The following is a 24,856-nucleotide window of genomic DNA, read 5'->3' on the forward strand; positions in this document are numbered from 1 at the left end:
CGGGAGAGGCTTGTCTTGAATTCCCTCTCCTAGCCGGCTGAATGGCTGACAAGCAGGAATCCCGGCCGCGGTCACGTCCAGGTTGCGCTACGTCTCTGAACTATGGAAAAGGGGGAGTGGAATTGAATGGGTGGGTGGGTGGATGGATGGAGGGCTAATTGGGAAGAGGAGGGGGCCTAGGAGAGAGAGGGAGAGAGGGAGAGAGAGAGAGAGAGAGAGAGAGGGAGGGAGGGAGGGGGAGGGAGAGAGAGAGAGAGAGAGGGAGGGAGGAAGGGAGGGAGGGGGAGAGAGAGAGAGAGAGAGGGAGGGAGGGAGGGAGAGGGGGAGAGAGAGAGAGAGAGGGAGGGAGGGAGGGGGAGAGAGAGAGAGAGAGAGGGAGGGAGGGAGGGAGAGGGGGAGAGAGAGAGAGAGGGAGGGAGGGAGGGAGGGAGGGGGAGAGAGAGAGAGAGAGGGAGGGAGGGAGGGAGGGAGAGGGGGAGAGAGAGAGAGGGAGAGGGAGAGGGAGAGAGAGAGAGAGAGAGAGAGAGAGAGGGAGGGAGGGAGGGAGGGAGAGAGAGAGAGAGAGGATGGGAGGCTCCTCCACCCTAAACCACCTCTGGAGGAAAGTAAACGCCGACCTAAGCCGGCATTTTCCCCCGTCGCCTCAACGGATGCCGCCGCGCATCTATTTTTGGAGGCGGGGAGCGAAAGGGAACTTGGGGAGGGGGCTGTCTCTCGGGGTCCCCCGCAGGCAGCCTCCGTCTCTCTCGCTGCCTGGTTGGATTAAAAATCCTGAGCAGGAAAGGAGCGGGGGGGGGAGAAAGTAAGAGACTGGACGTGGCAAAAGGTAACGTCTTTGCGGGATCTATGAGAAAGGAAGGGGTAGTGGAGGTAAAGAAAGCGTAACGTGCTCCCAAAATGTTTTGTTTTTTTTTTAATGTGGGCGGTCCTTTGTATTTTTAATTTTCTAATTAAAAAGACGCCCCTCCCGCCTCCTTCAAAAGCGCGAAGGTTGCCGGCTTGTTTCAGGGCACGGAGCGAATGAAAATGACGGGTTGAAATAGTTTGGGAAATTCGTTTAGGGTTTCCCCCCCTCTAAGACGGCGGAGAAAAAGGAGAAAAGGAGGAGGAGGAGGAGGAAGAGGAAGAGGAAGGCGATCCTACCAATCTTAATAATGATAATCATAAACCGGCTTCTCTCTTTACGGTTCGAGAACTCGCTGCTTTGGGGAAGGCGAGGGATGGTTTTTCCGGACGAATCTGAGTTGGGGTCTTCGCGCGAACCGCGTAAAAAGCCACAGGTCTTTGTCGCGTTGGTATCTTTGGGCGTGAATTAAAGGGGGGGGTCGCCTCTTTATGGCAGGGGACGGTGCCGTCGAAGCAGACAGCGGGCCCAGCGCAGGCTGCTATGTCCTTCCTTTTGAGTAACACGGTCCAGAAAGTGGACGGGCACTTCGCGGGTGTTGAATTATGTTTTCCTTCTGCCTTATATTTTAGTTTCCCCCACCCCCCACCCCCGTCCTGAGTCTCCCAGCTAGGTGGGGATGCTGAATTCAAGAGATCTAGAAAGTGGAAATCTACTCCGTCCCTCGCTTTTAACCCTAAACTATCAGCGATCTGGTATTTATTTCGTCTTCACGATCCCTTCCAGATTCCAGGAAAGTGACACTGATAAGAATCACAACAAAACCAATGTGTTTTTTTTTTTTAAATCTTTATATGACTTTGCTTTAAAACGGCGTCAGGGGCCAGAATCAGGGAACTGGACGGACAAACCCGTGTAAACTCCAGAGTAAGATCCACGGAGCAGAAACTCATTTACTTCCCAGGAAGCAGGCTTCTTTGACGTAGCATCAGGGCCTCCCAGTTCGGTTATATAACGGTTACACTAAAGTAAGAGGCTGTTGAAACCAATGACTTGTTTGAAATCATCGTCTCTAGGTAAGGTATAGGTAAAGCTATAAAAATCAGTTGCAGAAATAAAGGAAACGCTTCATTCCTTCCAGCAATTCCAAGGACTAAAAAAAAAATCTGCCCTAGAATTAATTTGCAAAGAAAGAAAGAAAGAAAGAAAGAAAGAAAGAAAGAAAGAAAGAAAGAAAGAAAGAGAAAGAAAGAGGGAGAGAGAGAGAGAGAGAGAGAAGAAAGAAAGAAAGAAAGAGAGAGAGAAAGAAAGAAAGAAAGAAAGAGGGAGAGAGAGAGAGGGAGAGAGAGAAGAAAGAAAGAAAGAAAGAAAGAGAGAGAGAAAGAAAGTCTGATTGAATTTAATAAGACTTGCTCCCAGATCTACTGCATATAAAATTGCAGTAAGAGAGGCATACATGTAGGACACGTGACCAAAGCCGGTACCATCAGGACAGATCCACAGGCAAGTTCAAGGTTGACTCAGCCTTCCATCATTCCGAGGTAGGTAAAATGAGGACCCGGATTGTGGGGGCAATAAGCTGACTTTGTATTAAAAAGAACACCGCTTAGGGGGCGGCGAAAGCCCTACTAAGCAGGTATTTACAAAAGTATGAAGGCTATTGCTTAACGCATTGTAAGCCGCCCTGAGTCTCCGGAGAAGGGCGGCATATAAATCGAACCAATAAATAAAATAAAGTTTATAAAACCAAACTTTCTGTTAAACGAAAAAAGAAAAAGCAAAGCAAAGCAAGCCATTGCTTTAAATAGAGAGACAGCTGGTGTCTACTTAAAGCACTGGAGTAGAAGCCAGGAGACTAGTGAATTCTAGTTCTGCCTTAGGCTGACCTTGGGGTCTCTCAGCCCTAGAAAGAAGGAGGCAAGGGGCAACCCACTTCCACAAATGGTGCCAAGAAAAAGCAGAGATCAGTCCAGGCAGTCTCCAGGAGTCAAGAGTGACGAAGGAAGGAAGGAAGGAAGGAAGGAAGGAAGGAAGGAAGGAAGGAAGGAAGGAAGGAAGGAAGGAAGGAAGGAAGGAAGGAAGTCCTACTCAAATATATTCACGCGTCCTTTAGAGGCACTCTAACCATAGCATGCATAAATACCAATAGAGCGGCTGCGGGAGGGGCGAAGGGGAAAATCGATCTAACATAGTTAAATCCGATCATCCTCCTGTTACAACCTCAGGCTATTTCACTGGCCCACGGGGCGATTCTAAGAGTTTACGCGCCGACCCATTTCCCCAGTCCCCGAAACAGGGCAATCTGGATTGAATTACATTACAGGCACCCGGGTCTTCGAAAGTTACTGTAACTCCGGGCAAAAACCGCAGCCAAAAAAAAAAAAAAAAAAGGATGAATAATCCTACCCACCCACCCACCCACGTGCGGGAACCAAAACGGAAATGTAACGGCTGCAGCTGGCCGCCTAAGAACCGCAGCCAGGGTAACAGGTCCTATCGAAGAAGATGGGACGTATTTCGGCGACAAGGGCGATTAAAAGTGGGCTGCGGGACGCCGATGCGGGGTGCCAAAAGTCTCGGAGAGTGACCAGCTCTGGATTGTTCAGCTCTCCCCTTCCCTCCCCTCCCCTCCCCTCCATCAGATCTATTATTAGGAGCCTGAGTGGCGCAGCAGACTAATGCTACTGTTAAAGGTAGTATTTAGCTTCCAGCTGCCTGCAATTACTGCGAGTTCAAATCTCACCAGGCTCAAGGTTGACTCAGCCTTCCATCCTTTCTAAGGTAGGTAAAATGAGGAGCCGGTTTGTGGGGGCAATAAGCTGACTTTGTATAAATATACAAAAGTATGAAGGCTATTGCTTAACGCATTGTAAGCCGCCCTGAGTCTCTGGAGAAGGGCGGCATATAAATCAAAATAAATAAATAAATAAAAATTATGAGATCTATTTAATGCCACCCGATGGAGGGACGAAAATAACCCTTCTTCTGCCTTCCGAAACGGTCCGTAGAACTCGAAACGGTCCGTCTCCCAAAGAGGCGATTCCGTTAACCGGCTTATTTCTCGGGAGATCAAAAGACCCCGCCGGGCTCCGCTATTAGGCGCATCCATTTCAGCCCCTCTCTGGATCGCGCAGGCAGGCAGGCAGGGAGGCAGGCGGGCGCAGCGGGCGGGCGGGCCGAGTTTTCCTCCCCACCAAGTGACTTCACTTCCCAAAATTGGCAGGGGGTGGGGAAAAAAAACAGTTTCATCCGGTTACTGTCGCCCTTTCGCTTTGCGCCAACCGCCAGGGCAGTCGGAGAGCTTCAGCGGGCCCGCACGCGCGTTTTGGAGCGGAGCGCGGGAGAGACAGAGAGAGAAAGAGAGAGAGACCCCGAAAGAGCTCGCGGGAGGAAGGACGGGGACGCGCCCCCGGGCAAGGGAGGAAGGAGGTGGTGGTGGGAGTCGACGTCGGGAGCGCGCCGCGAGCAAAGCCAGCCTAAGACGCGTCGCGGGAGCGAGGATCCGAGTTTGGGACTCTCGGGAAGGGGTGTCTTTGGGGGAGGGGGTGCCACGCGGAAACCGGGTCAATGTGGGGACCTTGGGGACCCCCTGCTGGAGATCGAGATCGATGGACGGGACTATCAAGGTAAGAGGAGGCGGCGAGGCCGAGACAGGGACGGACGGGGTGGGGAAGAGGAGCTCCGGGGCGCCGGAGAAATGGGGCTGGAAGGGCGATGGTGGGTTATTATTTTGGCGAGGTCGCTGGCTTCCGTTCCTCGAGCCGCGGTGGATCGGATTTTCCTTTTAAATCCCCCCCCCTTCCTTCCTTCCAGTTCTCTGCCTTCTAATAAAAAAAGTTTCTCTAAAGCTGCGGAAAACGCGCTTTGCAAAGTTTTGCAACCGCTGGAAAAAGAAGGAAAGCGGGCGGAGAAGGGGTGGGGGGGGGGCGGACGAGAGAAAGAGCGCAGTTGTGAGCGGAGCGCAGCGCAGCGTTTCTCGCCTAAACGCGAGCCTCGCCGAACCTCCGGCCGTGCCCAAACCGGCCTTCCAGTCGTCTGCTCCGCAGCCGTTCTGCGGCTCGCCCCTGCGCTTCCATTCCCCACGCTCCCCTCTCTGGATCTCTGGAAGGGGACGGTCCGGACGGTCCTATCGAGTCTGGTGGCGGGGGTGGGGGAGAGAACCGGACGGAGCTGTCAGCGGAGCGGACTGGGCCGGTTCTGCGAGCCGGGAGGGCTTCGAGCCCAAAGTTTTAGCGGAGTTCGGAGTCCGAAGAGGCTCCAAGAAGAGACAAGGGTGGTGTTGGGAAGGGGCGCGTGAAACTTCTTCGGGACGGTGTGTATGTGTGTGTGTGGGGGGGAGAGAATTAAACGAGGTTGGTTAAATAGCCCCCTCCCCTTTGCCGGCTTTGGGGGAGAAGTTTATAAGGACGTTTTCTTCGGACGGCTGTCAATTTTGTTTTTCCCTGCCGCAAATCCGCCGGTGGGAAGGCAATGCAAGTTTTGTTTCGGGTTTGCTTGCTTTTTTTTTTTTTTTAAATGGCAATGCGTATTTTGGGGGGAAATTGGCAAGAAAAGGAAGCCGACGTTGAAGGGAGGTTTGTAAAAAAACCTGGTCCAGCAATTGCTTTCTTGGGGCACGAAAGATCCCATCAGCCGAAAGGCGTTGTTGTGTTTTTAAATCCGAAGCGGCCCGTTTCCAATCCCTAAAAGCGATCCTCCGCTACTGGGAAATCCTGTAACGCCACGGATTGTATTTGCCCGGCCTTGCTTACTTAGGGTCTGAGAAGGAAGCCGGGTTTTCTCAGTTCCCCCGCGGGCTTGGCTTCGCAGGAGGATTCGTGCAACGGGAAAGCTTGTGGCTTTGCTTCTTTGCGCAAAACCTCTCTTGAGAACACAACCGCAGCAATGCTTTTAATGAAGAAAAAAAAAAGTTGCAAAAAAAATGGTTCTTTGTTCCTGCCTCCTCCGCCCTCCCCAAAAGTTTTCAGCCACCTTGTCAATCAATCAATCAATCAATCAATTTATTACAGTCTTAGACCAGAGACCAGAACAAATACAAACGCTCAGTAAATATACAATTAAAAATTCTACTAGAAAATAATAAATAACAACTAAAATCTATAATAAAATCCAGTCTGCCAATTATACATGGCCCAACTATATTACAATTATAATCCATAAACGGTGTGGCCCTGTTATAGGTTTGACGCTAAAAGGGAAAAGACTAAACAGTGCAAAGGGTTTGCCACTTTTGTTATATTAACATAACTATGGTGGAGAAGACAAGTGTTTGCGACAAATCCCCAGTGCTGCTGCGCAGAATCCGGCTACCTGCGCTGTACTGATGGACTGTTCATCCTTAAGCAGCCACTGATGATTAGGTAGTGTCGAAACGGCCAGGAATGTTGTTGTTCTTAGTCGAGAAGTCGTGTCCGACCCATCGCGACTCCATGGACAATGTTCCTCCAGGCTTTCCTGTCGTCTACCATCCTCTGGAGTCCATTGAAGCTCATGCCGACTGCTTCAGGGACTCCATCCAGCCACCTCATTCTCTGCCGTCCCCTTCTTCTTTTGCCCTCAATGGTTCCCAGCATTAGGCTCTTCTCCAGGGAGTCCTTCCTTCTCATTAGATGGCCAAAGTATTTGAGCTTCATCTTCAGGATCTGTCCTTCTAAAGAGCAGTCAGGGTTGATCTCCTCTAGGACTGACCCGTTTGATTGCCTTGCAGTCCAAGAGACTCGCAGGAGTCTTCTCCAGCACCAGAGTTCAAAGGCCTCAATTCAACGGCCAGGATACCTAGCAGTTATTGGCAGAATATGTTTTTTTTTCTTAATCTCTGTGTAAAAGGAACATCTAAGGAGCAAGTGACCCACAGTCTCCACCTCTCCTGAGCTGCAGGGACAAAATCTTTCCATCACCTTGTCAAAATCCCTCCAAGGTGATGCACCAGATGTGCTTTAAACTGGGATGAGAGGAGGAGGAGGAAGACGAAGAAGAAGGAGAAGAAGGAGAAGAGGAGAAGAGGAGGAAGAAGAAGGAGGAGGAGGAGGGAGGAAGAGGAGGAGGAGGAAGAGGAGGAAGAAGAGGAGGAGGAAGAAGAAGAGGAGAAGGAGAAAGAAGGAGAAAAGGAGGAGGAAGAGGAGGAGGAAGAGGAGGAGGAAGAGGAGGAGGAAGATGAAGAAGAAGGAGAAGGAAAGGAGGAGGAGAAGTGGAGGAGGAGGAGGGAGGAGGAGGAGGGAGGAGGAGGAGAAGTGGAGGAGGAGGAGGGAGGAGGAGGAGGAGAAAGAGGAGAAGAAGAGGAAGAGGAGGAAGAAGAAGGAGAAGGAGGAGAAGAGGAGGAGGAGGGAGAAGGAGAAGGAGAAGAGGAGGAGGAGGAGGAAGAAGAGGAGGAGGAGGGCAGCAGCTTTATGGCTTGGCCTTCCTCCTTTTCTTCTGCCCTCCTTCAACCCACAACTGATTAGAGGGAGGGGGGCAGAGGGCCAGTTTGGCCTCTGTGAGTAACAAGTGCAACCTTGCAGCCCCAAAGGGAAGGGCAGGAAGAGGAAGTGAGTGGTGAGGATAAGCAAGGATCTGATGACCTGGCAGTCCGGGAGCCGCAGCAAAGACTGGAGCTATTTTGTCTCCTAACCACATCTGCTGGAGATGAGCCCAGTTCTCTCTTCAGCCTCCCGGCCATCTGGTCTCCCGGCTTGCTTTCCACGCAATGGAGCTGCCCTCCGGATGAAAGGTTGGCATGGCCGCCTTCCTCCGGATTAGGAGTTTTGGGGGAGAAGAAGGCCAAAGGGCTCACACCAGCACGTGCTGGTAGTAAAGATAACAGGCCATTTTCATTTACCCTTGAAATTTCATTTCAGAATAGAATAGAATTCTTTATTGGCCAAGTGTGATTGGACACCCAAGGAATTTGTCTTTGGTGCATACACTCTCAGTGTACATAAAAAGACAAGATATATTCATCAAGAATCACAAGGTACAACACTTAATGATAGTCATAGGGTACAAATAAGCAGTGGAATCATACTAGGAAACAATCACTATAAATCGTAAGGATACAGCAACGAAGTTACAATCATGCAGTCATAATTGGGAAGACATGGGTGGTGGGAACGATGAGAAGATTAATAGTAGTGCAGACTTAGAGAATAGTTTGACAGTGTTGAGGGAATTCTTTGTTTAGCAGAGTGATGACGTTCGGGAAAAAACTGTCCTTGTGTCTAGTTGTTCTGGTGTGCAGTGCTCTATAGCGTCATTTTGAGGGTAGGAGTTGAAACAGTTTATGTCCAGGATGTGAGGGGTCTATAGATATTTTTACAGCCCTCTTTTTGACTCGTGCAGTATACAGGTCCTCAATGGAAGGCAGGTTGGTAGCAGTTGTTTTTTCTGCAGTTCTAATTATCCTCTGAAGTCTGTGTTTGTCTCATTTATTGGTTCGATTTATATGCCGCCCTTCTCCGGAGACTCAGGGCAGCTTACAATGCGTTAAGCAATAGCCTTCATACTTTTGTACATACCTGCTTAGTAGGGCTTTTGGTCCCCCCCAAGTGGTGTTCTTTTTTATACAAAGTCAGCTTATTGCCCCCACAATCCGGGTCCTCATTTTACCTACCTCGGAAGGATGGAAGGCTGAGTCAACCTTGAGCCTGGTGAGATTTGAACTCGCAGTAATTGCAGGCACTGGCAGCACTTTAACAGCACTTTAGCTGCTGCACCACCAAGGCTCTCTTTGGTTGCAGAACCAAACCAGACAGTTATAGAGGTGCAGATGACAGACTCAATAATTCCCCTGTAGAACTGAAATTTCATTTCAGAACGGTGACTTCTGATTTTTGCTCTTAGTAGTGCAGTGTTTCCTAACCTGGGCCGTTTCCAAGATATGGACTTCAGCTTCCAGAATCCTTATCAATGGCCATGCTGGCAGTGGAATTCTGGGAGTTGAAGTCCACCTGCCCCAAAATGGCCACGGTTGGGAAACGCAGCTCTAGCAGTAGTTTCTAACCGTTCCAGGCGGCTTTGCCAAGTGGCAGGAAAGCTGGGACCCTTGAGAAGGCCTTTCTATTTTCTCTCCAGCCAATGAAAAAGACTCCAATCCCAGGCCAGAGAGAAGGAGGAGTCCGAGGTGGCGCAGTGGTTAGAGTGCAGTACTGCAGCTACTTCAGCTGACTGCTAGTTCAGCAGATCAGCGGATCAAATCTCACCGGCTCAAGGTTGACTCAGCCTTCCATCCTTCCGAGGTGGGTAAAATGAGGACCCAGATTGTTAGGGGCAATATGCTATTTAGTATACTGTCTTTGGTGTAAGCTGCCCAGAGTCCTTGGAGAGTGGGCGGCATAGAAATATGACTAATAATAATAATAATAATTTCTGATTGACAAGCTCAGTGTCTTAGCCACTGAGCCACGGTGGGAGAGTTAGAAGCCGTTACTAAAGGAAATTATAAATTGATAAGGTATTTCAGGAGGTCCCACCTCTGGAAGCAAAAAACTGACACCCAAAATGTTAAGTGGGGAGGTGGGTTTGTAAAGTGAGTCTCCCCTCCTGGTATGAAAGACACAACCAAATGCCCTGAAATCTAAAATAGAATTTGGGCCAATCACCAGGAGACAGCGAGTTCAAGTCCCACCTTGGGTAGGGAAGTCAACTGGGTCAGGGGTCTCCAACCTTGGCAACTTTAAGCCTGAAAGACTTCAACTCACCAGAATTCCCCAGCCAAACTCTAATTTTGGGAGTTGAAGTCCTCCAGGCTTAAACTTGCCAAGGTTGGAGACCCCTGGACTAGGTGACTTTGGGCCAATCACCAGAAGACTGTGAATTCTAGTTCCTGCCTTAGGCATGAAAGCTGACTGGGTGACTTTGGGCTAGTCGCTCTGTCAGCCTAACTCACCTCACAGGGTTGCTTTTTGTGAGGAAAATTAGGAGGAAGGGGTATTAGATATGTTTGCCATCTTGAGTTATTTATCAAAATAAAGCGGGATATCAATCAAATCAATCAAATCAATCAAATCAATCAAATCAATCAAATCAATCAAATCAATGCAGGCTGGTGACCCCCAGGGGGAGGGCCTTCTCTGTGGGGGCACCTACCCTCTGGAATCAGTTGCCCCCAGAGATAAGGAGAATCCAAGACCTTAGTGCCTTCCGCCGTGCCCTTAAAACCCACTTTTTCCAGCAAGCCGGGCTGGCTTAAGAAGAAATTTTAAATGTTTTAATTGGTTTGTATTTTTAATTTTGGGCCAAATTTATATATATTTTAATTGTTTTTAATATTTGTATTTCATGTTTTTTAATTCTGGCTGTACACCGCCCTGAGTCCTCAGGGAGAAGGGCGGTATATAAATTTAAAAATAAAATAAAAATAAAATAAAAATCAATCAATCAAACCAAATCAATCAAATCAATCAATAAATAAATACTTTGCTTATTTTTCTCTAGGCTTTCTGGGGTTTTGAATATTATGCTAAATGACTCCCGGAGTACCATTTTTACTTGCCTGCAACACCCTTAAAATGGCAGCGGAATAAGTCGGAGATCTTAGGGAAAGAAGATCCATAGTATTTGCTAATAGTGATCCACCCATTTCTAAATACAAGGAGTCCTCCACTTACAACAGTTCATTTAGTGACTGTTCAAAGTTACAACGGCACTTATGGCCATTTTTTTCACAGTTATACGACCATTACAGCATCCCTATGGTCAAAATTCAGATGCTTGGCGACTGGTTCACCCTTATGACCGTTGCTGTGTCCCCAAGATCATGCAATCCCTCTTTTGCGACCTTCTGCCAAGCCAAATCAATGGGGGAAGCCAGAATTGAGTGAACCAACGGGTTACTAATTTATCAACTGCAGTGATTCACTTAACAATTGTTAAGTGAATTTTGTTATTGTTTGTTATTTTTGTTTTGTTATTGTTTTTAATTACGGGGCCAAATTTATATATATCTTTTTAATAGTATTTTAATGTTTGTAGTTTTTGTTTTTATTGGGCTGTACACCGCCCTGAGTCCTCAGGGAGAAGGGTGGTATATAAATCTGATATACAATAAATAAAAATAAAATAAACAATTGAGGCCAGGGAAGGTCACAAAATGGGGCAAAACTCCCTTAACAAATGCCTCACTTCACAGCAGAAATGTCGGGCTCAGTTGTGGTCATAAATCGAGGACTACCTGTAATAATCCAGCTGCATTATCCTAAAATTCCAGCCAACCCTTGGTCTCGGAGACGAGACCTGGCTTTGATCCTTAAGGCTAAAACTTCAAAGCTTCTGAGCTGGCTGATGAAAAAAAAAGTGTCAGGAAATGGGCAAGAGAAATATGATTTGAAGTTCCTGGTCTCTGGCAGGCAAGGGACACCTGGTTAAAAGTCCTAACGGCAACAGGCATTTTTCTGCAGCTGCAACTCCTCCTTGTTTGCAAATTTGGTTTGCCACAACATAACGGATGGAATCATTTTAAGGACAGGCCAGAGGGATCGTTTCAAAGTATGTTCTGCTTGCATATTTGTCCAGTTTCAGTTTTGGCTCCCAAGTGGTGCAGGAATGCCTCGGGTTGCTGGAATTTAAAGCACATAAATAATGCATATGACCTCTCCAAGTGACTCCCTTTGCCTACGAAGTAGAAGGGTTCATTTTATGAGGTTTTATTGTTGTTATTCTACAATGTGATCCACTGGGTATCTTAGCTTCACAAAAGTTACTAGAACCAAAATGTGGCTCACACTCTCAGGGTGTAGTGTGTTGTGTTAAACCAGCCAGTAGCGTTGACGGCATAGCTTGGGGTATGGTTTTATTCACTTATGGTTTATTTGGCACACTGTGGCTAAGCAAACCTGAGTTTCATGTGTTGTGTGGACACAATAATTGGGTTTTAAGTGTAGTGGGATGTGGTGGCTCAGTGGCTAAGACGATGAGCTTGTTGATCGAAAGGCCGATAGTTCAGCGGTTCGAGTCCCCAGTGCTGCATAACGGGGTGAGCTCCCGTTACTTGCCCCAGCTTCTGCCAACCTAGCATGTAAAAAATGCAAGTAGAAAAATAGGGACCACCTTTGGTGGGAAGGTAACAGTGTTCCGTGTGCCTTTGACGTTTAGTCATGCCCGCCACATGACCACGGAGACGTCTTCAGACAGCGCTGGCTCTTCGGCTTTGAAATGGAGATGAGCACTGCCCCCTAGAGTCAGGAATGACTAGCACATATGTGCAAGGGGAACCTTTACCTTAAGTGTAGTGGACAAATGCACATTAACCCAATTAATCAATAGGAGAGAATATTTGTAGCTCAGAGTTGAACTGTGGGATCGTTGGACATCACAACACCTCTTTGTCAGGAACACCCAGATCAGCAGAGATTAGCACCAAAATTAATAGTAGACCAGCAATCAAGCTGTACACAATACCCTAATCAAGGAATTAGCAATTCAGACAAACAAACAGTAAACAACAATCTAATCAAGAAACCATCAAGAATACTCCCACCAACACTGACATGGCAAATCACTTGTATATAAACAGAGACTAAACCCCACTCCTGCTATCGCTGGTGATGTTGCCTAGTTGGGTAATAAAACGTCTGCAAGGAAACACTTAAGCTCAGAGAACACCAAGGACCCCACATTAACACAATTTAGGTAAAATAAGTAACAACTCTTGGGGTCTTAAATACTCTTTTATGCATTTTAACTCAGTGGTGGAGAATTTTTTTTCTTTTTTCAACACCCCTCTGTTTTTCAGTCCATGGGCCACTGAATAATTGGCTTCGTATTCTCTCTTCCTTCTCTGTTTGAGCAGGGTTGGCAATTAGTTCTCATTGCCTAGTTTATTCTCTAAAAGGGAATATATAAAATATCTGCATAGGATCTGATTGGAAACATCTGTTCTATCAAGAAGATAAGAACTGTTGCCAAGAGAAGAGAAATGGACAGTTCACAAGTGAAATAACATAGCTAGTTATCTTCCCAGAAAGTTTACTACATCCAGAATTTTAAACGATGTAGAATCATACAATCACAGGGCTGGAAGAGATCTTGGAGATCTTCTAGTCCAATCCCCTGCCAAGGCAGAGTCCTTATATCATCCCAGACAATCTTTTCTTGAAAACCTCCAGCAATGGATGCTTCAAAGGTGCTTTTTCAAGAGGCAACTGGACTTTCTTTGAAGATGTTTCTCTTCTCATTCAAGAAGCTTCTTCAACTCTCTTTCTTCGGAGCTGAAGAAGCTTCTTGGATGAGAAGTGAAATGTCTTCAAAAAAACAAACAAACCAGAAAGTCCAGTTGCCTCTTGAAAAAGCACCTTTGGGACAACCATGACCTAGATGACTGAGAATCTCCATAGAACTCCACCAATGGAGCACCTACAACTTGGGAAGGCAAGGTGTTCCATGGATTAATCCTTCTCACTGTCAGGAAATTCCTCCTTATTTCCAGGTTGAATTTACCTCTCGTGAACTTCCACCCATTGCTCCTTATCCTGTTCTTTGGTGCTTTGGAGAATAATCAACCCCCACTTCCCTGCGACAGCCCTTCAAGTATTGGAAGGCTGCTATTAGGCCTCCCCTAACCCTTCTCCTTTGTTAGACTCAACATACCTTACAATTTAGCTCACCAGACCCCTTATCCTTGTTGCTTTTCTCTGCAAATACCTGCACACTGTTGGAAAGTTGCAAAACTTTCTCATCTACCTGTCACTGGAGAATTATTCTCTGAGTAACAGTTCCTGGGAAGAGTTCCAGATGAATGGCAATGCAACTATGTGAGGCTTGGAACATATAACGGTAAAGGTTCCCCTTGCACATATGTGCTAGTCGTTCCTGACTCTAGGGGGCGGTGCTCATCTCTATTTCAAAGCTGAAGAGCCAGCGCTGTCCGAAGACGTCTCCGTGGTCATGTGGCCGGCATGACTCAATGCCAAAGGCACACAGAATGCTGTTACCTTCCCACCAAAGGTGGTCCCTATTTTCCTACTTGCATTTTTTACATGCTTTCGAACTGCTAGGTTGGCAGAAGCTGGGACAAGTCACGGGAGCTCACCCTGTTACGTGGTACTAGGGATTCAAACTGCTGAACTGCCAACCTGTCGATCGACAAGCTCAGTGTCTTAGTCCTAGCTACTATATGTTCTGAAGGGATGCAGTGGCTCAGTAGCCAACACATCCCTTTGGAACATATAGTAGCTAGGAATTGATGGCAGAAAAAAGCAAAAGGATATAACAATCCATCTCTAATTTAGAAGGCAGAGGGTAGACACTCTTTGTGGTTAAGACCTGGAGCTCCTTTCTATCAAAGAAGTAACCTAGTCATCTAAAAGGAAAAACAGTCCAATCTGGTAACAACTGTATATATATAAAAAAAGAGCTAATTTCTTATTCTTCAACCATTCTTCATCTTCTACTTAGTGTCGTGTCCTAGATATTCTCCATGAGTAAAGAAGTTTAGTTACGATTGTGTTAGCTGTTTTTCTCCAGAAGATGAAAAGAGAATGAAAGTCAAAATGTCCAGCTTTTAACATTCCTATTCCTATTATGACTACCAACTTGCAAAGTTAGATGGACCTGAGCAATTGCTGTAGCTATGGGTCAATTTGCAACAAAAAATAAGCACTGTGACCACTGCAACTTGGTTGGTTCAGCCCTACAGAAATATGGTTTTATTATATCTCTGCAATTTTACTGCCTTGTCATGGTGAAGGGGCTTGCGTAGCTCAGTGAAGCTATGAGCTATGCCGTGCAGGGCCACCCAAAATGGACAGGTCATAGCAGAGAGCTCTGACAAAACGTGATCCACTGGAGAAGGAAATGGCAACACACTCCAGTATCTTTGCCATGAAAACCCCATGGACAGTACCAAAAGGCAAAAAGATATGATGCTGGAAGATGAGCCCCTTAGGTCGGAAGGTGTCCAATATGGTTTTCCCAGTTGCAATGTATGGCTGTGAAAGTTGGACCATAAGAAAGGCTGAGCGCCAAAGAATTGAGGCCTTTGAACTCTGGTGCTGGAGAAGATTCCTGCGAGTCCCTTGCACTGCAAGGTGATCAAACCGGTCAGTCCTAGAGGAAATCAACCCTGACTGCTCTTTAGAAGGTCAGGTCCTGAAGATGAAACTCAAATACTTTGGACACCTAATGAGAAGGAAGGACTCACTGGAGAAGAGCCTAATGCTGGGGAAGATTGAGGGCAAAAGAAAAAGGGGACGACAGAGAACCAGGTGGCTGGATGGAATCACTGAAGCAGTAGGTGTGAGCTTAAATGGACTCCAGAGGATGGTAGAGGACAGGAAGGCCTGGAGGAATGTTGTCCATGGGATTGTGATGGGTTGGACACGACTTCGCAACTAACAACAACAACAGCAACATAACTAAAAAACACACACTTCTCTCCCACTGTACTAATCCCTCAGGGCATAGTTTTTATCCCAGAGCTATAATTGCACTCAACAATGAACTAAAGGGCCACCATCAGTGAGCAGTTGGACAGCATTACTTGGTCTGTTGTGTGGATGTTTGGCTGGTTTAGGGGTGGGGAATTTTGGTGGGTGGGGAGGTGTCTGGGGATTGTCATGTATGTTGGGCTTGCTCTCTGGGTGTTGTGTGAATTTTGTTGTATGGGTATACTGTGTATATACGTACAATGACAATAAACTTTGCGTGTGTGTGTGTGTGTGTATGTGTGTGTGTGTGTGTGTGTGTGTGTGTGTATAGACTCCTGGGAAGCAGAGGAACTGACTTGAAAGCAACTGCTTGCAACGGTGAATGCAAGCCATGGAGCTCAACCACAGCTCTCTGTAAGAGCTTCTCTTTGTGTTACAACACACCCCAAAGTGTTCTTCTCATTAAGTGGCGAAAGCCTCTCTGGTTTGAGGAATTCACCATGCATGGTGCAAGCCACCTCAATGGGATTCATGAAGTGATGACTCTGTGTCTGTGTCATTCTCCTCACTTTAGTGTTTCCCTGTTTCTAAACACCAGCATTTTGCTCTAAGTTGATTAAACTTTGCTCATAAAATCTACCACTATGGAGCTCTCGCCTCACAATCAGAAGGCTGTGAGTTCGATCCTAGGTAGAGGCAGATTTTTCTCTCTCTGGGCACACTGAGAATATATCTGGTGAACAAAACTCTGCATTGGTGACAGGAAGGACATCAGCCATTAAAACACTTTGCTAGCTCCATTCAGTTGCCCATCCCGCAAGGGATTATGGGGTCGTTAAAAGAAGATGATAAAATCTACCAGTAGAGGTATACAGCTCTAGGAGAAAGTATGTTGTCGGGACTTTGATTCCGTTTCTTGCCGTCTCTTTTGGGTCAAAATGTTGCCAGTCACAGTGTAGCTTCCATATGGAGTTACTGTGATAAACCAGAAGTATCACAGGACAGCTTTGTTTCCAAGACTGTGTTGAGATTCTAAGACCCAAACTTTGCATTTTTAGGCATTGGTTCTGTGGTTCTGAACAAACGTTCTGAACATTCTTTAAAGGTTATCCAAAAGGTAACAATATCTATATTCATTGTGATTAAAAGACATTAACAGGTCTGCTGCTTATTTCAAATTCATGGGCTAAAGATTTAAGCCAGGGGTGAAATCCAGCAAGTTCTGATAGGTTCTGGAGAACCAGTAGCGGAAATTTTGAGTAGTTCGGAAAACCAGTAGCGAAAATTTTGAGTAGTTTGGAGAACCGGCAAATACTACCTCTGGCTGGCCCCAGAGTGGGGTGGGAATGGAGATTTTGCAATATCCTTCCCCCAGCAATGTGGGGGGAATGGGGATTTTGCAGTATCCTTCCCCTAGGAGTGGGGAGGGAATGGGGATTTTGCAATATCCTTCCCCTAGGAGTGGGGAGGGAATGGGGATTTTGCAGTATCCTTCCCCTAGGAGTGGGGAGGGAATGGGGATTTTGCAATATCCTTCCCCTGCCACCATGCCCACCAAGCCACGCCCACAGAACCAGTAGTAAAATAATTTGAATTTCACCACTGATTTAAGCATGCCATCTATTTTGGAGTTATTCACAAGTTGATGTGTTTGAAAGAGTCGCTTTCTCAAAAGAGCTTCACCAGTGAAAATACTTTTTAAAGAAGGGATTTCCAATGAAGGAGCAGTTGGTTCGTTACAAGAATGCAACCAGACTCGAACAAACTAGATTTTTTTTCCTAGTGGTAAACACGGTGATTTTAATAGAATTATTTCCAAGTCAATATGCAAAGCTTATATGCATTCTTATATAGATCTTAAGACTGTAGCGGTTATTTAACAGAAATCTCTAGTAGAGGAGGCATGTATAAGTGCACTGAAGTGCCTATCGTTCCTATCATTGTACTTTTATTCCTGTTCTCATTTTTGTTTGACAAATTTTAATAAATAAAAATAAAGATACAGGTTCCTGGATCTAATGAAGCAGCAATAGTGTTGAAATCATGATACATCCCATAGTTTGGGATGTAACGTAATTACATCCCAAACTATCTGAAACCGCATTTGGATAGATCAAATTTGTTAAGTGTTTTTGTTCACTGTCTACCTACCTATGAACGGATTGTGAAATAGAGCTTCTAGTATTTTGCTTGGAATTTGCAGTATTTTGTATATAGGTATGCATATTTTGTAGGGATGCGGTGGCTCAGTAGCTAAGACACTGAGCTTGTTGATCAGAAAGGTCGGCAGTTCAGTGGTTCGAATCCCTAGTGCCGCGTAATGGGGTGAGCTCCCATTACTTGTCCCAGCTTCTGCCAACCGAGCAGTTCACAAGTAGGTAAAAAATGCAAGTAGAAAAATAGGGACCACCTTTGGTGGGAAGGTAACAGTGTTCCGTGCGCCTTTGGCATTGAGTCATGCCGGCCACATGACCATGGAGACGTCTTCGGACAGCGCTGGCTCTTCAGCTTTGAAACGGAATTGAGCACCGCCCCCTAGAGTCACAAGCAACTAGCACATATGTGCGAGGGGAACCTTTACCTTTACCTTATACATATTTTAAATTAATTGTACACAACCAACACAATAAATCAGTGGAACACAATCCAGTTGATAGTGTTTTGTATTGTTCCTTTCCCATATAGAATAATATACGGTTAGTCCTTGACTTATAACCACACCTGAGAATGGAATTTATGTTGCTATGCAAGGCGATTGTTAACTCAGTGGTATCTAATTTTATGATCGTTTTTTGCCACACTTGTGGCATAGTTGTGGCACTTGTTAAACGAATCACTGCAGTTGTAAACTGAATCACATGGTCGTTAAGCAAATCTGACTTACCCGTCGTTAAGCAAATCTTGACTTTGCTTGTTGGAAGCCAATTGGGGACGTCAGAAATGGTGAGCATTGGAATGCTGCAAACCTTGTACAAATTAAGAAAGAAAAATTATCTGGGTTCATGTGTACCGCTAATTCACGAATCCACCCCTTGTGGGTCGAAACCATTTTTTATGGCTTAGCCAGCGAAATCATATGAACTCTGCCAATTGAGGCTTGAATAAATTTCAATAAGTCTTCGTTAAAGAAACTGTGGAATTTTGCAGAGTACAAAAAATTTAATTTTATTTCCTACGACCATCGCCACAAATACATCAGTGTTTCCTCTTCTGTGAAATATGAGGTTTGAGGGGGAAAAAAGGTTTGAGAAATTACAAGATAGAGTAATCCTGAGTTGTATTATTGTACCTGTTTAAGACTGCAATAAACGGACCGACTTGAGTTTTATTATAAAAACAGAACGTGAAACTTTGCTGCTGCTGGTGAGGAACTAAATTTGCTAGAGGCCTATTTGGAGAAGGGAGTTTATTTTATTTATATTTTTGAAATCATTTATGTAGCCGGCCACCTTATAACAAATCCCAATTAAGAATTAAAATGACCTAAGAACTATATCAAAACTATAAAAATCGAACACTTTAAGGAGAAAAACCTGGCACCAAGTCATACGTCTGTTCTTCCAGTGCTTGAGGGGGGGAAAATCAGGTTCTCAAGTGCTTTATGTTGTTTATTTATTTATTTCATTTTATTTCTAATTTATATACCGCCCTTCTCCCTGAGGACTCAGGGCGGTGTACAGCCAAAATAAGAACATAAAATACAAATGTTAAAAAACAGTTAAAAATATATATAAATTTGGCCCAGACATTAAGAAATCACAAAACCAATTAAAACAATTTAAAAAATTTCTTCTTAAGCCAGCCTGGCTTGCTGGAAAAAATGGGTTTTAAGGGCACGACGGAAGGCACTGAGGTCATGGATTCTCCTTATCTCAGGGGGTAGGAGCCCCCACAGAGAAGGCCCTCCCCCTGGGGGTCACCAGCCTACAAAAAATTTTCCCTACCAGTTCTGTGGGCGTGGCTTGGTGGGCGTGGCAGGGGAAGGATATTGCAAAATCTCCATTCCCACCCCACTCCAGGGGAAGGATAATGCAAAATCCCTATTCCCTCCCCACTCTGGAGCCAGCCAGAGGTGGTATTTACTGGTTCTCCAAACTACTCAAAATGTCCGCTACTGGTTCTCCAGAACCTGTTAGAACCTGCTGGATTTCACCCCTGAACTTAACCATTGTATGAACAACACTGATCCCCTTCAGTGTTACGCAGATGGTAACATAGGAGTCCATGGAGGGCACTGATAACAAAAAATATGTGAGAACATCGCCATCAGAGGTGGTATTCAGCCGGTTCGTATTGGTTTGGGTGAACCGGTAGTTGTGATAGCTGACCCCACCCCACCTACCCACCCAGATGTAATGCCATCCTATTTAGCCATGTTTTTGAGGCTGGGTGCATGCACGGAAGGCACGCCCATGAGCAAAGCACATGCGTGGAAGGACAGGCACATGTATGGATGGCGCGCACGCAAAGCGAGCATGCATGCGCAGGACGTAACATGGTAAGCATATTGGAAACCCAACACTGATCGCCATGCCGGTGCAACGACTTGTATAATAGGATTTATGTGATGATATCCTTTCATGCATCCATTTTGATATCGCTGCGGTTTGCTGTGGACTCTGCTGGATGGGGATTTTCTTGTATGAATTTTTTTTAATAAAAGCATAAATCAAATTGGGTAAAATTTGCCTTCAAGTTACAATAGAAAGGAAGCAAGAAGGGTGTTTGCCAGTTGATAAGGAGAACTAGTAGTTGAATACGGTGGCTACCAAATTCTCTGCCCTCAGGCAATCTTTTTGTATCATAAGGAACTGTGCATTATATTCCATTAATTACATTTTTTGCATTGTCCTCTGCCAGCTGGATGCCAGGCCTTTTCCATCCCTTCTTTCTTTGTAGCTTCGACAGACAGTTGGGCTCCGCTTAAAATTTCTTCGGCTTTGGGTCCTTTCCCCTTTTTGTTGTCGTTGTTTCATTTTGCTAATTGTGTAACTCCTACAAGCCTGGCCATACGGTTTTCTGAAATAAGGACGGTACTGTTTATGTCAGAAGAAGCATTAGTAAGTGAGTAACGGGTTTGATATTAATGTAGACAATGGCAGAAAAGCAGTTTTCCTTGTGAACTTGCAGGGCTCCAAGAAGTAGAAAATTAAGAATATCTCGTTGGGTTTGGAAATTGTGCAAGGTTTGGCCTGAATCATACTTGGAAGGTGGTAAACTAGGCTGGGCAGCTGAAAAGGTAGCCCCAAATCCATTTCCATCCCCTGCCACAATGAACTGAACAGACCCAGGAAGTCTCTAGAAGGCTAAACAAGAAGTCAGCCTGAAGGCGGAACTTTTAAAGGAAGCATCGTAAAGAAGAACTCATTGTTTTAACCATGTTTTCTTAAATAAACACAAGTGACTTAGTCCACACCATAGGCCAGTGATGGTGAACCTTTTCGACACCGAGTGCCCAAACCAGAACGTGCGTGCATGTGCATGCATGCGCGCACGCTGGAGCACCGGAAACCCGAAGACCAGCTGTCTGGCGTGCTCATGCCTGTTTTTTGGCTGTTTCCAGGTCGTTTTCAGGCCATTTGGGGGGCTGTTTTTGGCCCAAAAAACAGCCAAAAAACAGTCCGAAAACATCCCGGAAAGCAGCCTGAAAACAGACCAAAAACAGCCTAAAAATGGCCTGGTTTTTGGCCGTTTTTTTGGCCATTTTCAGACCGTTTTCCAGCGCTCCAGCTCCCATGAAGACCAGCTGACTGCCATGCATGTGTGCTCTGGAAACCAGAAGAGCAGCCGGTGATGACGCACATGCCCGCAGAGAGGGTTCTGCATGCCACCTCTGGCACGCGTGCCATAGGTTCGCCATAGGCTAAGCAAAAAGAAAACAATTTAGGCTACAGATTACCACGATATACCCAACCATTGTATCTGGATGAAGATAAATCGCCATTCACTTTTTTTTTCTTACATTAAGATAAGTTTCAGAAGCCGATTGTGATAGAATTACAGAACTAAAAATACCTGTTGAAAGATGACACGTTTCTTCTAATGCAGTAACCACAAACTTATCTTGTCCTTGCTGGAAAATGCCCATTTCTGACAGTATGACTTTGCTATTGCCTGTTTTCAAGTGCATTATAAATCACATTTTACTTGTAAAGGAAAAAATAAAAAAGAAGGGTTGATTTATGGACTTTCATAGATTTAAATTTTCCTCTCTAGGAGGTTTCCAGACTTCCCTTTAATTTCTTGAAAAGCATTTCAGAATATATGTTACACATGTTTAAATTTATTGCAAGCAGAGGTCATCTGTATAATTCATGGATCTTTCTTACCGATATGAGAAACAGGATCATAGGTTAGAGTTTGGACCAGACTTTGTCAATGTGATCTCTTCCTTCAACAAAAATGTTGACATTGATCACTGATTGGCTACAGGATTTATAAGAGAAATAACTGGACATATGTGCAGTGCACCATAAAGGACAGGGTTGATCTGACTAGTTTCTCATTCAGCTGGTTGTGGAAGTAGAATGTGGACTTACAGATGGTGCCACCAAATAATATATATAGGTAGTCTTGGACTTGCAACCACAATTGAGCCCAACATTTCAGTTGCTAAGAGAGACAGTTGTTAAATGACTTTTGATTTTATGACCATCCTTGCCACATTTGTTAAGTGAATCACTACAGTTGTTAAAGTTGCAACATGGTTGTTAAGTGAATCTGGCTTCCCTGTTGACTTGGCTTGTCAGAAGGTCACAAAAAGTGACACTGCAACCAAGGGGTGAAATGCTACCAGTTCACACTGGTTCAGGTGAACCGGTAGTGATAAAAGCTATGAGGATAGCTTTTAAAATGTGTACAAAAGCAAGGTACCTTCTTTCATACATGGTGGTTATGCTCTGAAACAAACAAACAAACAAAAATGGATGAAAATACATAGTTGGATACAGGAAGTAACAGGCTTCCAGATAGAATATATACCAGAATTGTTTCTTCTAGGAATAATGAAAAAAAATATATGAAAAAACGACAACATATATTATTCTACATATGACAACGGCAGCAAGATTGGCATTTGTGCAATGTTGGAGACGTTCGAACACCCTCTCCGAAGATCTAATAATTAGAAAGATATTAGATTGTGCCGAGATGGATAAAATGACATTGGAACTGAAAGGACAGATGGATTCGGACTTTTACATAATATGGGAGAAATGGTATAATTGGATTGAAGATAAAAAAAAGAAAAATAACAGATAGTAGATTTTGTAAAATTATATAGAATATAGGAGAATATTAGTATGGTGACATGGAAATGGTCACAGTCATGCACAAGAGTTGAATAAGAATTGTTTAATTGTTAAAACCCAATAAAACTCAAATGGATAAAAAAAAAAAAGCTACTAGTTCAGGCGAGTCAGTAGCAAAAAAAGGTACCGGTTTGTGATTTCCAACAATCAGCTGTGCCACGTGATTCATATTTGCCAGAAAGCAGGAAATCCTAGCGAATCTAAATAGCGTGGCACAGCTGTTCCCCCCCCCACTGTTCTACTTACCTTGTTAAGCTTCCCTTTTCCACGTTAAGCACACGTTTTCCACGTTCCATGTTTGGTGTGCACTGTGCATGCACACATGCGCAGTGTGCGTTTGGCATGCACTGCTCATGCACTGCTCATGCACGTGCACAGCACATGATTGGCATGCACCATGCATGCATGGACAGCGAACCGGTGGCAATCTGTGGAGGATTGCACTACTGCTGAGTATCTGAGTTTTGATCACGTGACCATGGGGATGCTGCGGGGATGTTTGTAAGGTCATATGTACTGCACCAGCTACGGATCCCAAAGAACGCAGCACACACAAAGTCTGTACAAACCTTAGTTTACTAAATGAAATCAGTATTTTTCAAATAAAGGCTGTTAATTAACTTTCTTAACAGCCTACAAGAATCCAAAGAATAAATAATCATAATCTTACTATGGTTCAGAAGCAATTTGCAGGAAGCTGATAAGAGAACTAAGATCAGGACGCGAAGGAGAGTGAACGAAGTTGTACCCTGCAAATTGCCTCAGTCATCGTCCTTCCTTAAATAGGCTAAGGGAGTGGCCAATTAGCCCCAAGCCTTACTCTCAAGGAGACCTCCTCCTGAGGAACCACTCCTGCCTTTTGGCAGCTCTATATGCCCGTGCATCGAGAAGAGGCTCCTCCTCTTCTTCCTCTTCACTTCTGGAAGTTCTGAAGGCTCTGGCTGAATCCCTGCCTCTGGCACCACATCTTCTCCAGCCTCCTCATTGTCTGACTCGAGTGCCAGCTGCACAGGCTGCTGGCGCAGCACCACACCAGCCTCCTCACTGTCAGAATCAGCTACTAGCTGCACAGGCCGCTGACGGGCCACAACATCATAAGCCACTTTTTTCAGTGCTGTTCTAACTTCGAACGGTTGCTAAATGAATGGTTGCAAGTCGAGGACAACCTGTAATAAAAGAAAGACCTTTGTAGATATAAAGCAAGTTTCAGCCATATATACATTTGGATTTCTTCCCCCTCCCCTGGCTGCTCCTGAGTACAAGTTTTTCTTCTCTTTTGTTTGATTGACTTATAACTGCATGGGAACCCACCTTGTCTCTGTTCTTTTTATCAGGCCAAAAGAGACTTCCTGTGCTCCACAGTCTGGCTTCCTAGTGCGTTTCCTTTTTCCCTTTTAGCAGAACAAAGGAAGTTATAACTCCTGGGTTGCTCCTGTTCCAACTCCCCTGGGTAACTTCACATAATGTTTGCATTCAATGATAGCTCCTGCTTTCTCTCTCTCTCTCTTTCCTCTCTCTCTCCCCCTTCTCATCTCTCTCTCTCTTCCTCTCTCTCTCTCATCTCTCTCTCTTCCTCTCTCTCTCATCTCTCTCTCTCCTCCTCTCTCTCTCTCTTTCTCTCTCTTTCTCTCTCTCTCTTCTCTCTCTCATCTCTCTCTCTCCTCCTCTCTCTCTCTTTCTCTCTCTTTCTCTCTCTCTCTTCCTCTCTCTTCCTCTCTCTCTCATCTCTTTCTCTTATCTCTCTCTCTTCCTCTCTCTCTTCCTCTCTCTCTCATCTCTCTCTCTCTCCTCCTCTCTCTCATCTCTCTCTTTTTCTCTCTCTCATCTCTCTCTCTCCTCCTCTCTCTCTTTCTCATCTCTCTTTCTCTCTCTCTTCCTCTCTCTCTTCCTCTCTCTCTCATCTCTCTCTCTCTCCTCCTCTCTCTCCTCTCTCTCTTCCTCTCTCTCTCATCTCTCTCTCTCTCCTCCTCTCTCTCTTTCTCATCTCTTTCTCTCTCTCTCCTCTCTCTCCTCTCTCTCTTCCTCTCTCTCTCATCTCTCTCTTCTTCTCTCTCATCTCTCTCTCTCCTCTCTCTCTCTCTCTCTTCCTCTCTCTCTCATCTCTCTCTCTCCTCCTCTCTCTCCTCTCTCTCTTTCTCTCTCTCTTCTCTCTCTCAACTCTCTCTCTCTTCCTCTCTCTCTCTCATTTCTCTCTTCTTTTCTCTCTCTCATCTCTCTCTTCCTTTCTCTCTCTCTCTCATCTCTCTCTCTTTCTCTTTCTCTCTCTCTCTTCTCTCTCTCTCTTCCTCTCTCTCCTCATCTCTCTCTCTCTCTGATAAAATGAGAATTGTCTGAGTTCTGGTCAGTGTCTTTCTTTTTCAATTCTA

The 24,856-nt window shown here is 45.3% G+C and overlaps 1 protein-coding gene across 8 annotated transcripts in view; it reads left to right on the plus strand.

The window, feature by feature from the left end:
• FLI1 (Fli-1 proto-oncogene, ETS transcription factor) overlaps nt 1-24,856 on the plus strand; it is a 138,209-nt gene that overhangs the window by 32,955 nt on the left and 80,398 nt on the right. Inside the window, exon 1 of one of the 8 annotated variants that reach the window (XM_034421948.3) lies at nt 3,913-4,470. The exons of 6 other annotated variants lie outside the window; for them this stretch is intronic. In XM_034421948.3, the coding sequence (XP_034277839.1) occupies nt 4,453-4,470 (18 nt within the window). In that variant the 5' untranslated portion in view covers nt 3,913-4,452. Of the gene's footprint in view, nt 1-3,912; nt 4,471-24,856 lie in introns of those variants that run through there. One more of the 8 variants, XM_087875836.1, reaches the window with a different exon arrangement.

The sequence above is a fragment of the Pantherophis guttatus genome, chromosome 9, assembly GCF_059756535.1.
Source record: "Pantherophis guttatus breed Tessera chromosome 9, ASM5975653v1, whole genome shotgun sequence".
NCBI classification, from domain to species: domain Eukaryota; kingdom Metazoa; phylum Chordata; class Lepidosauria; order Squamata; family Colubridae; genus Pantherophis; species Pantherophis guttatus.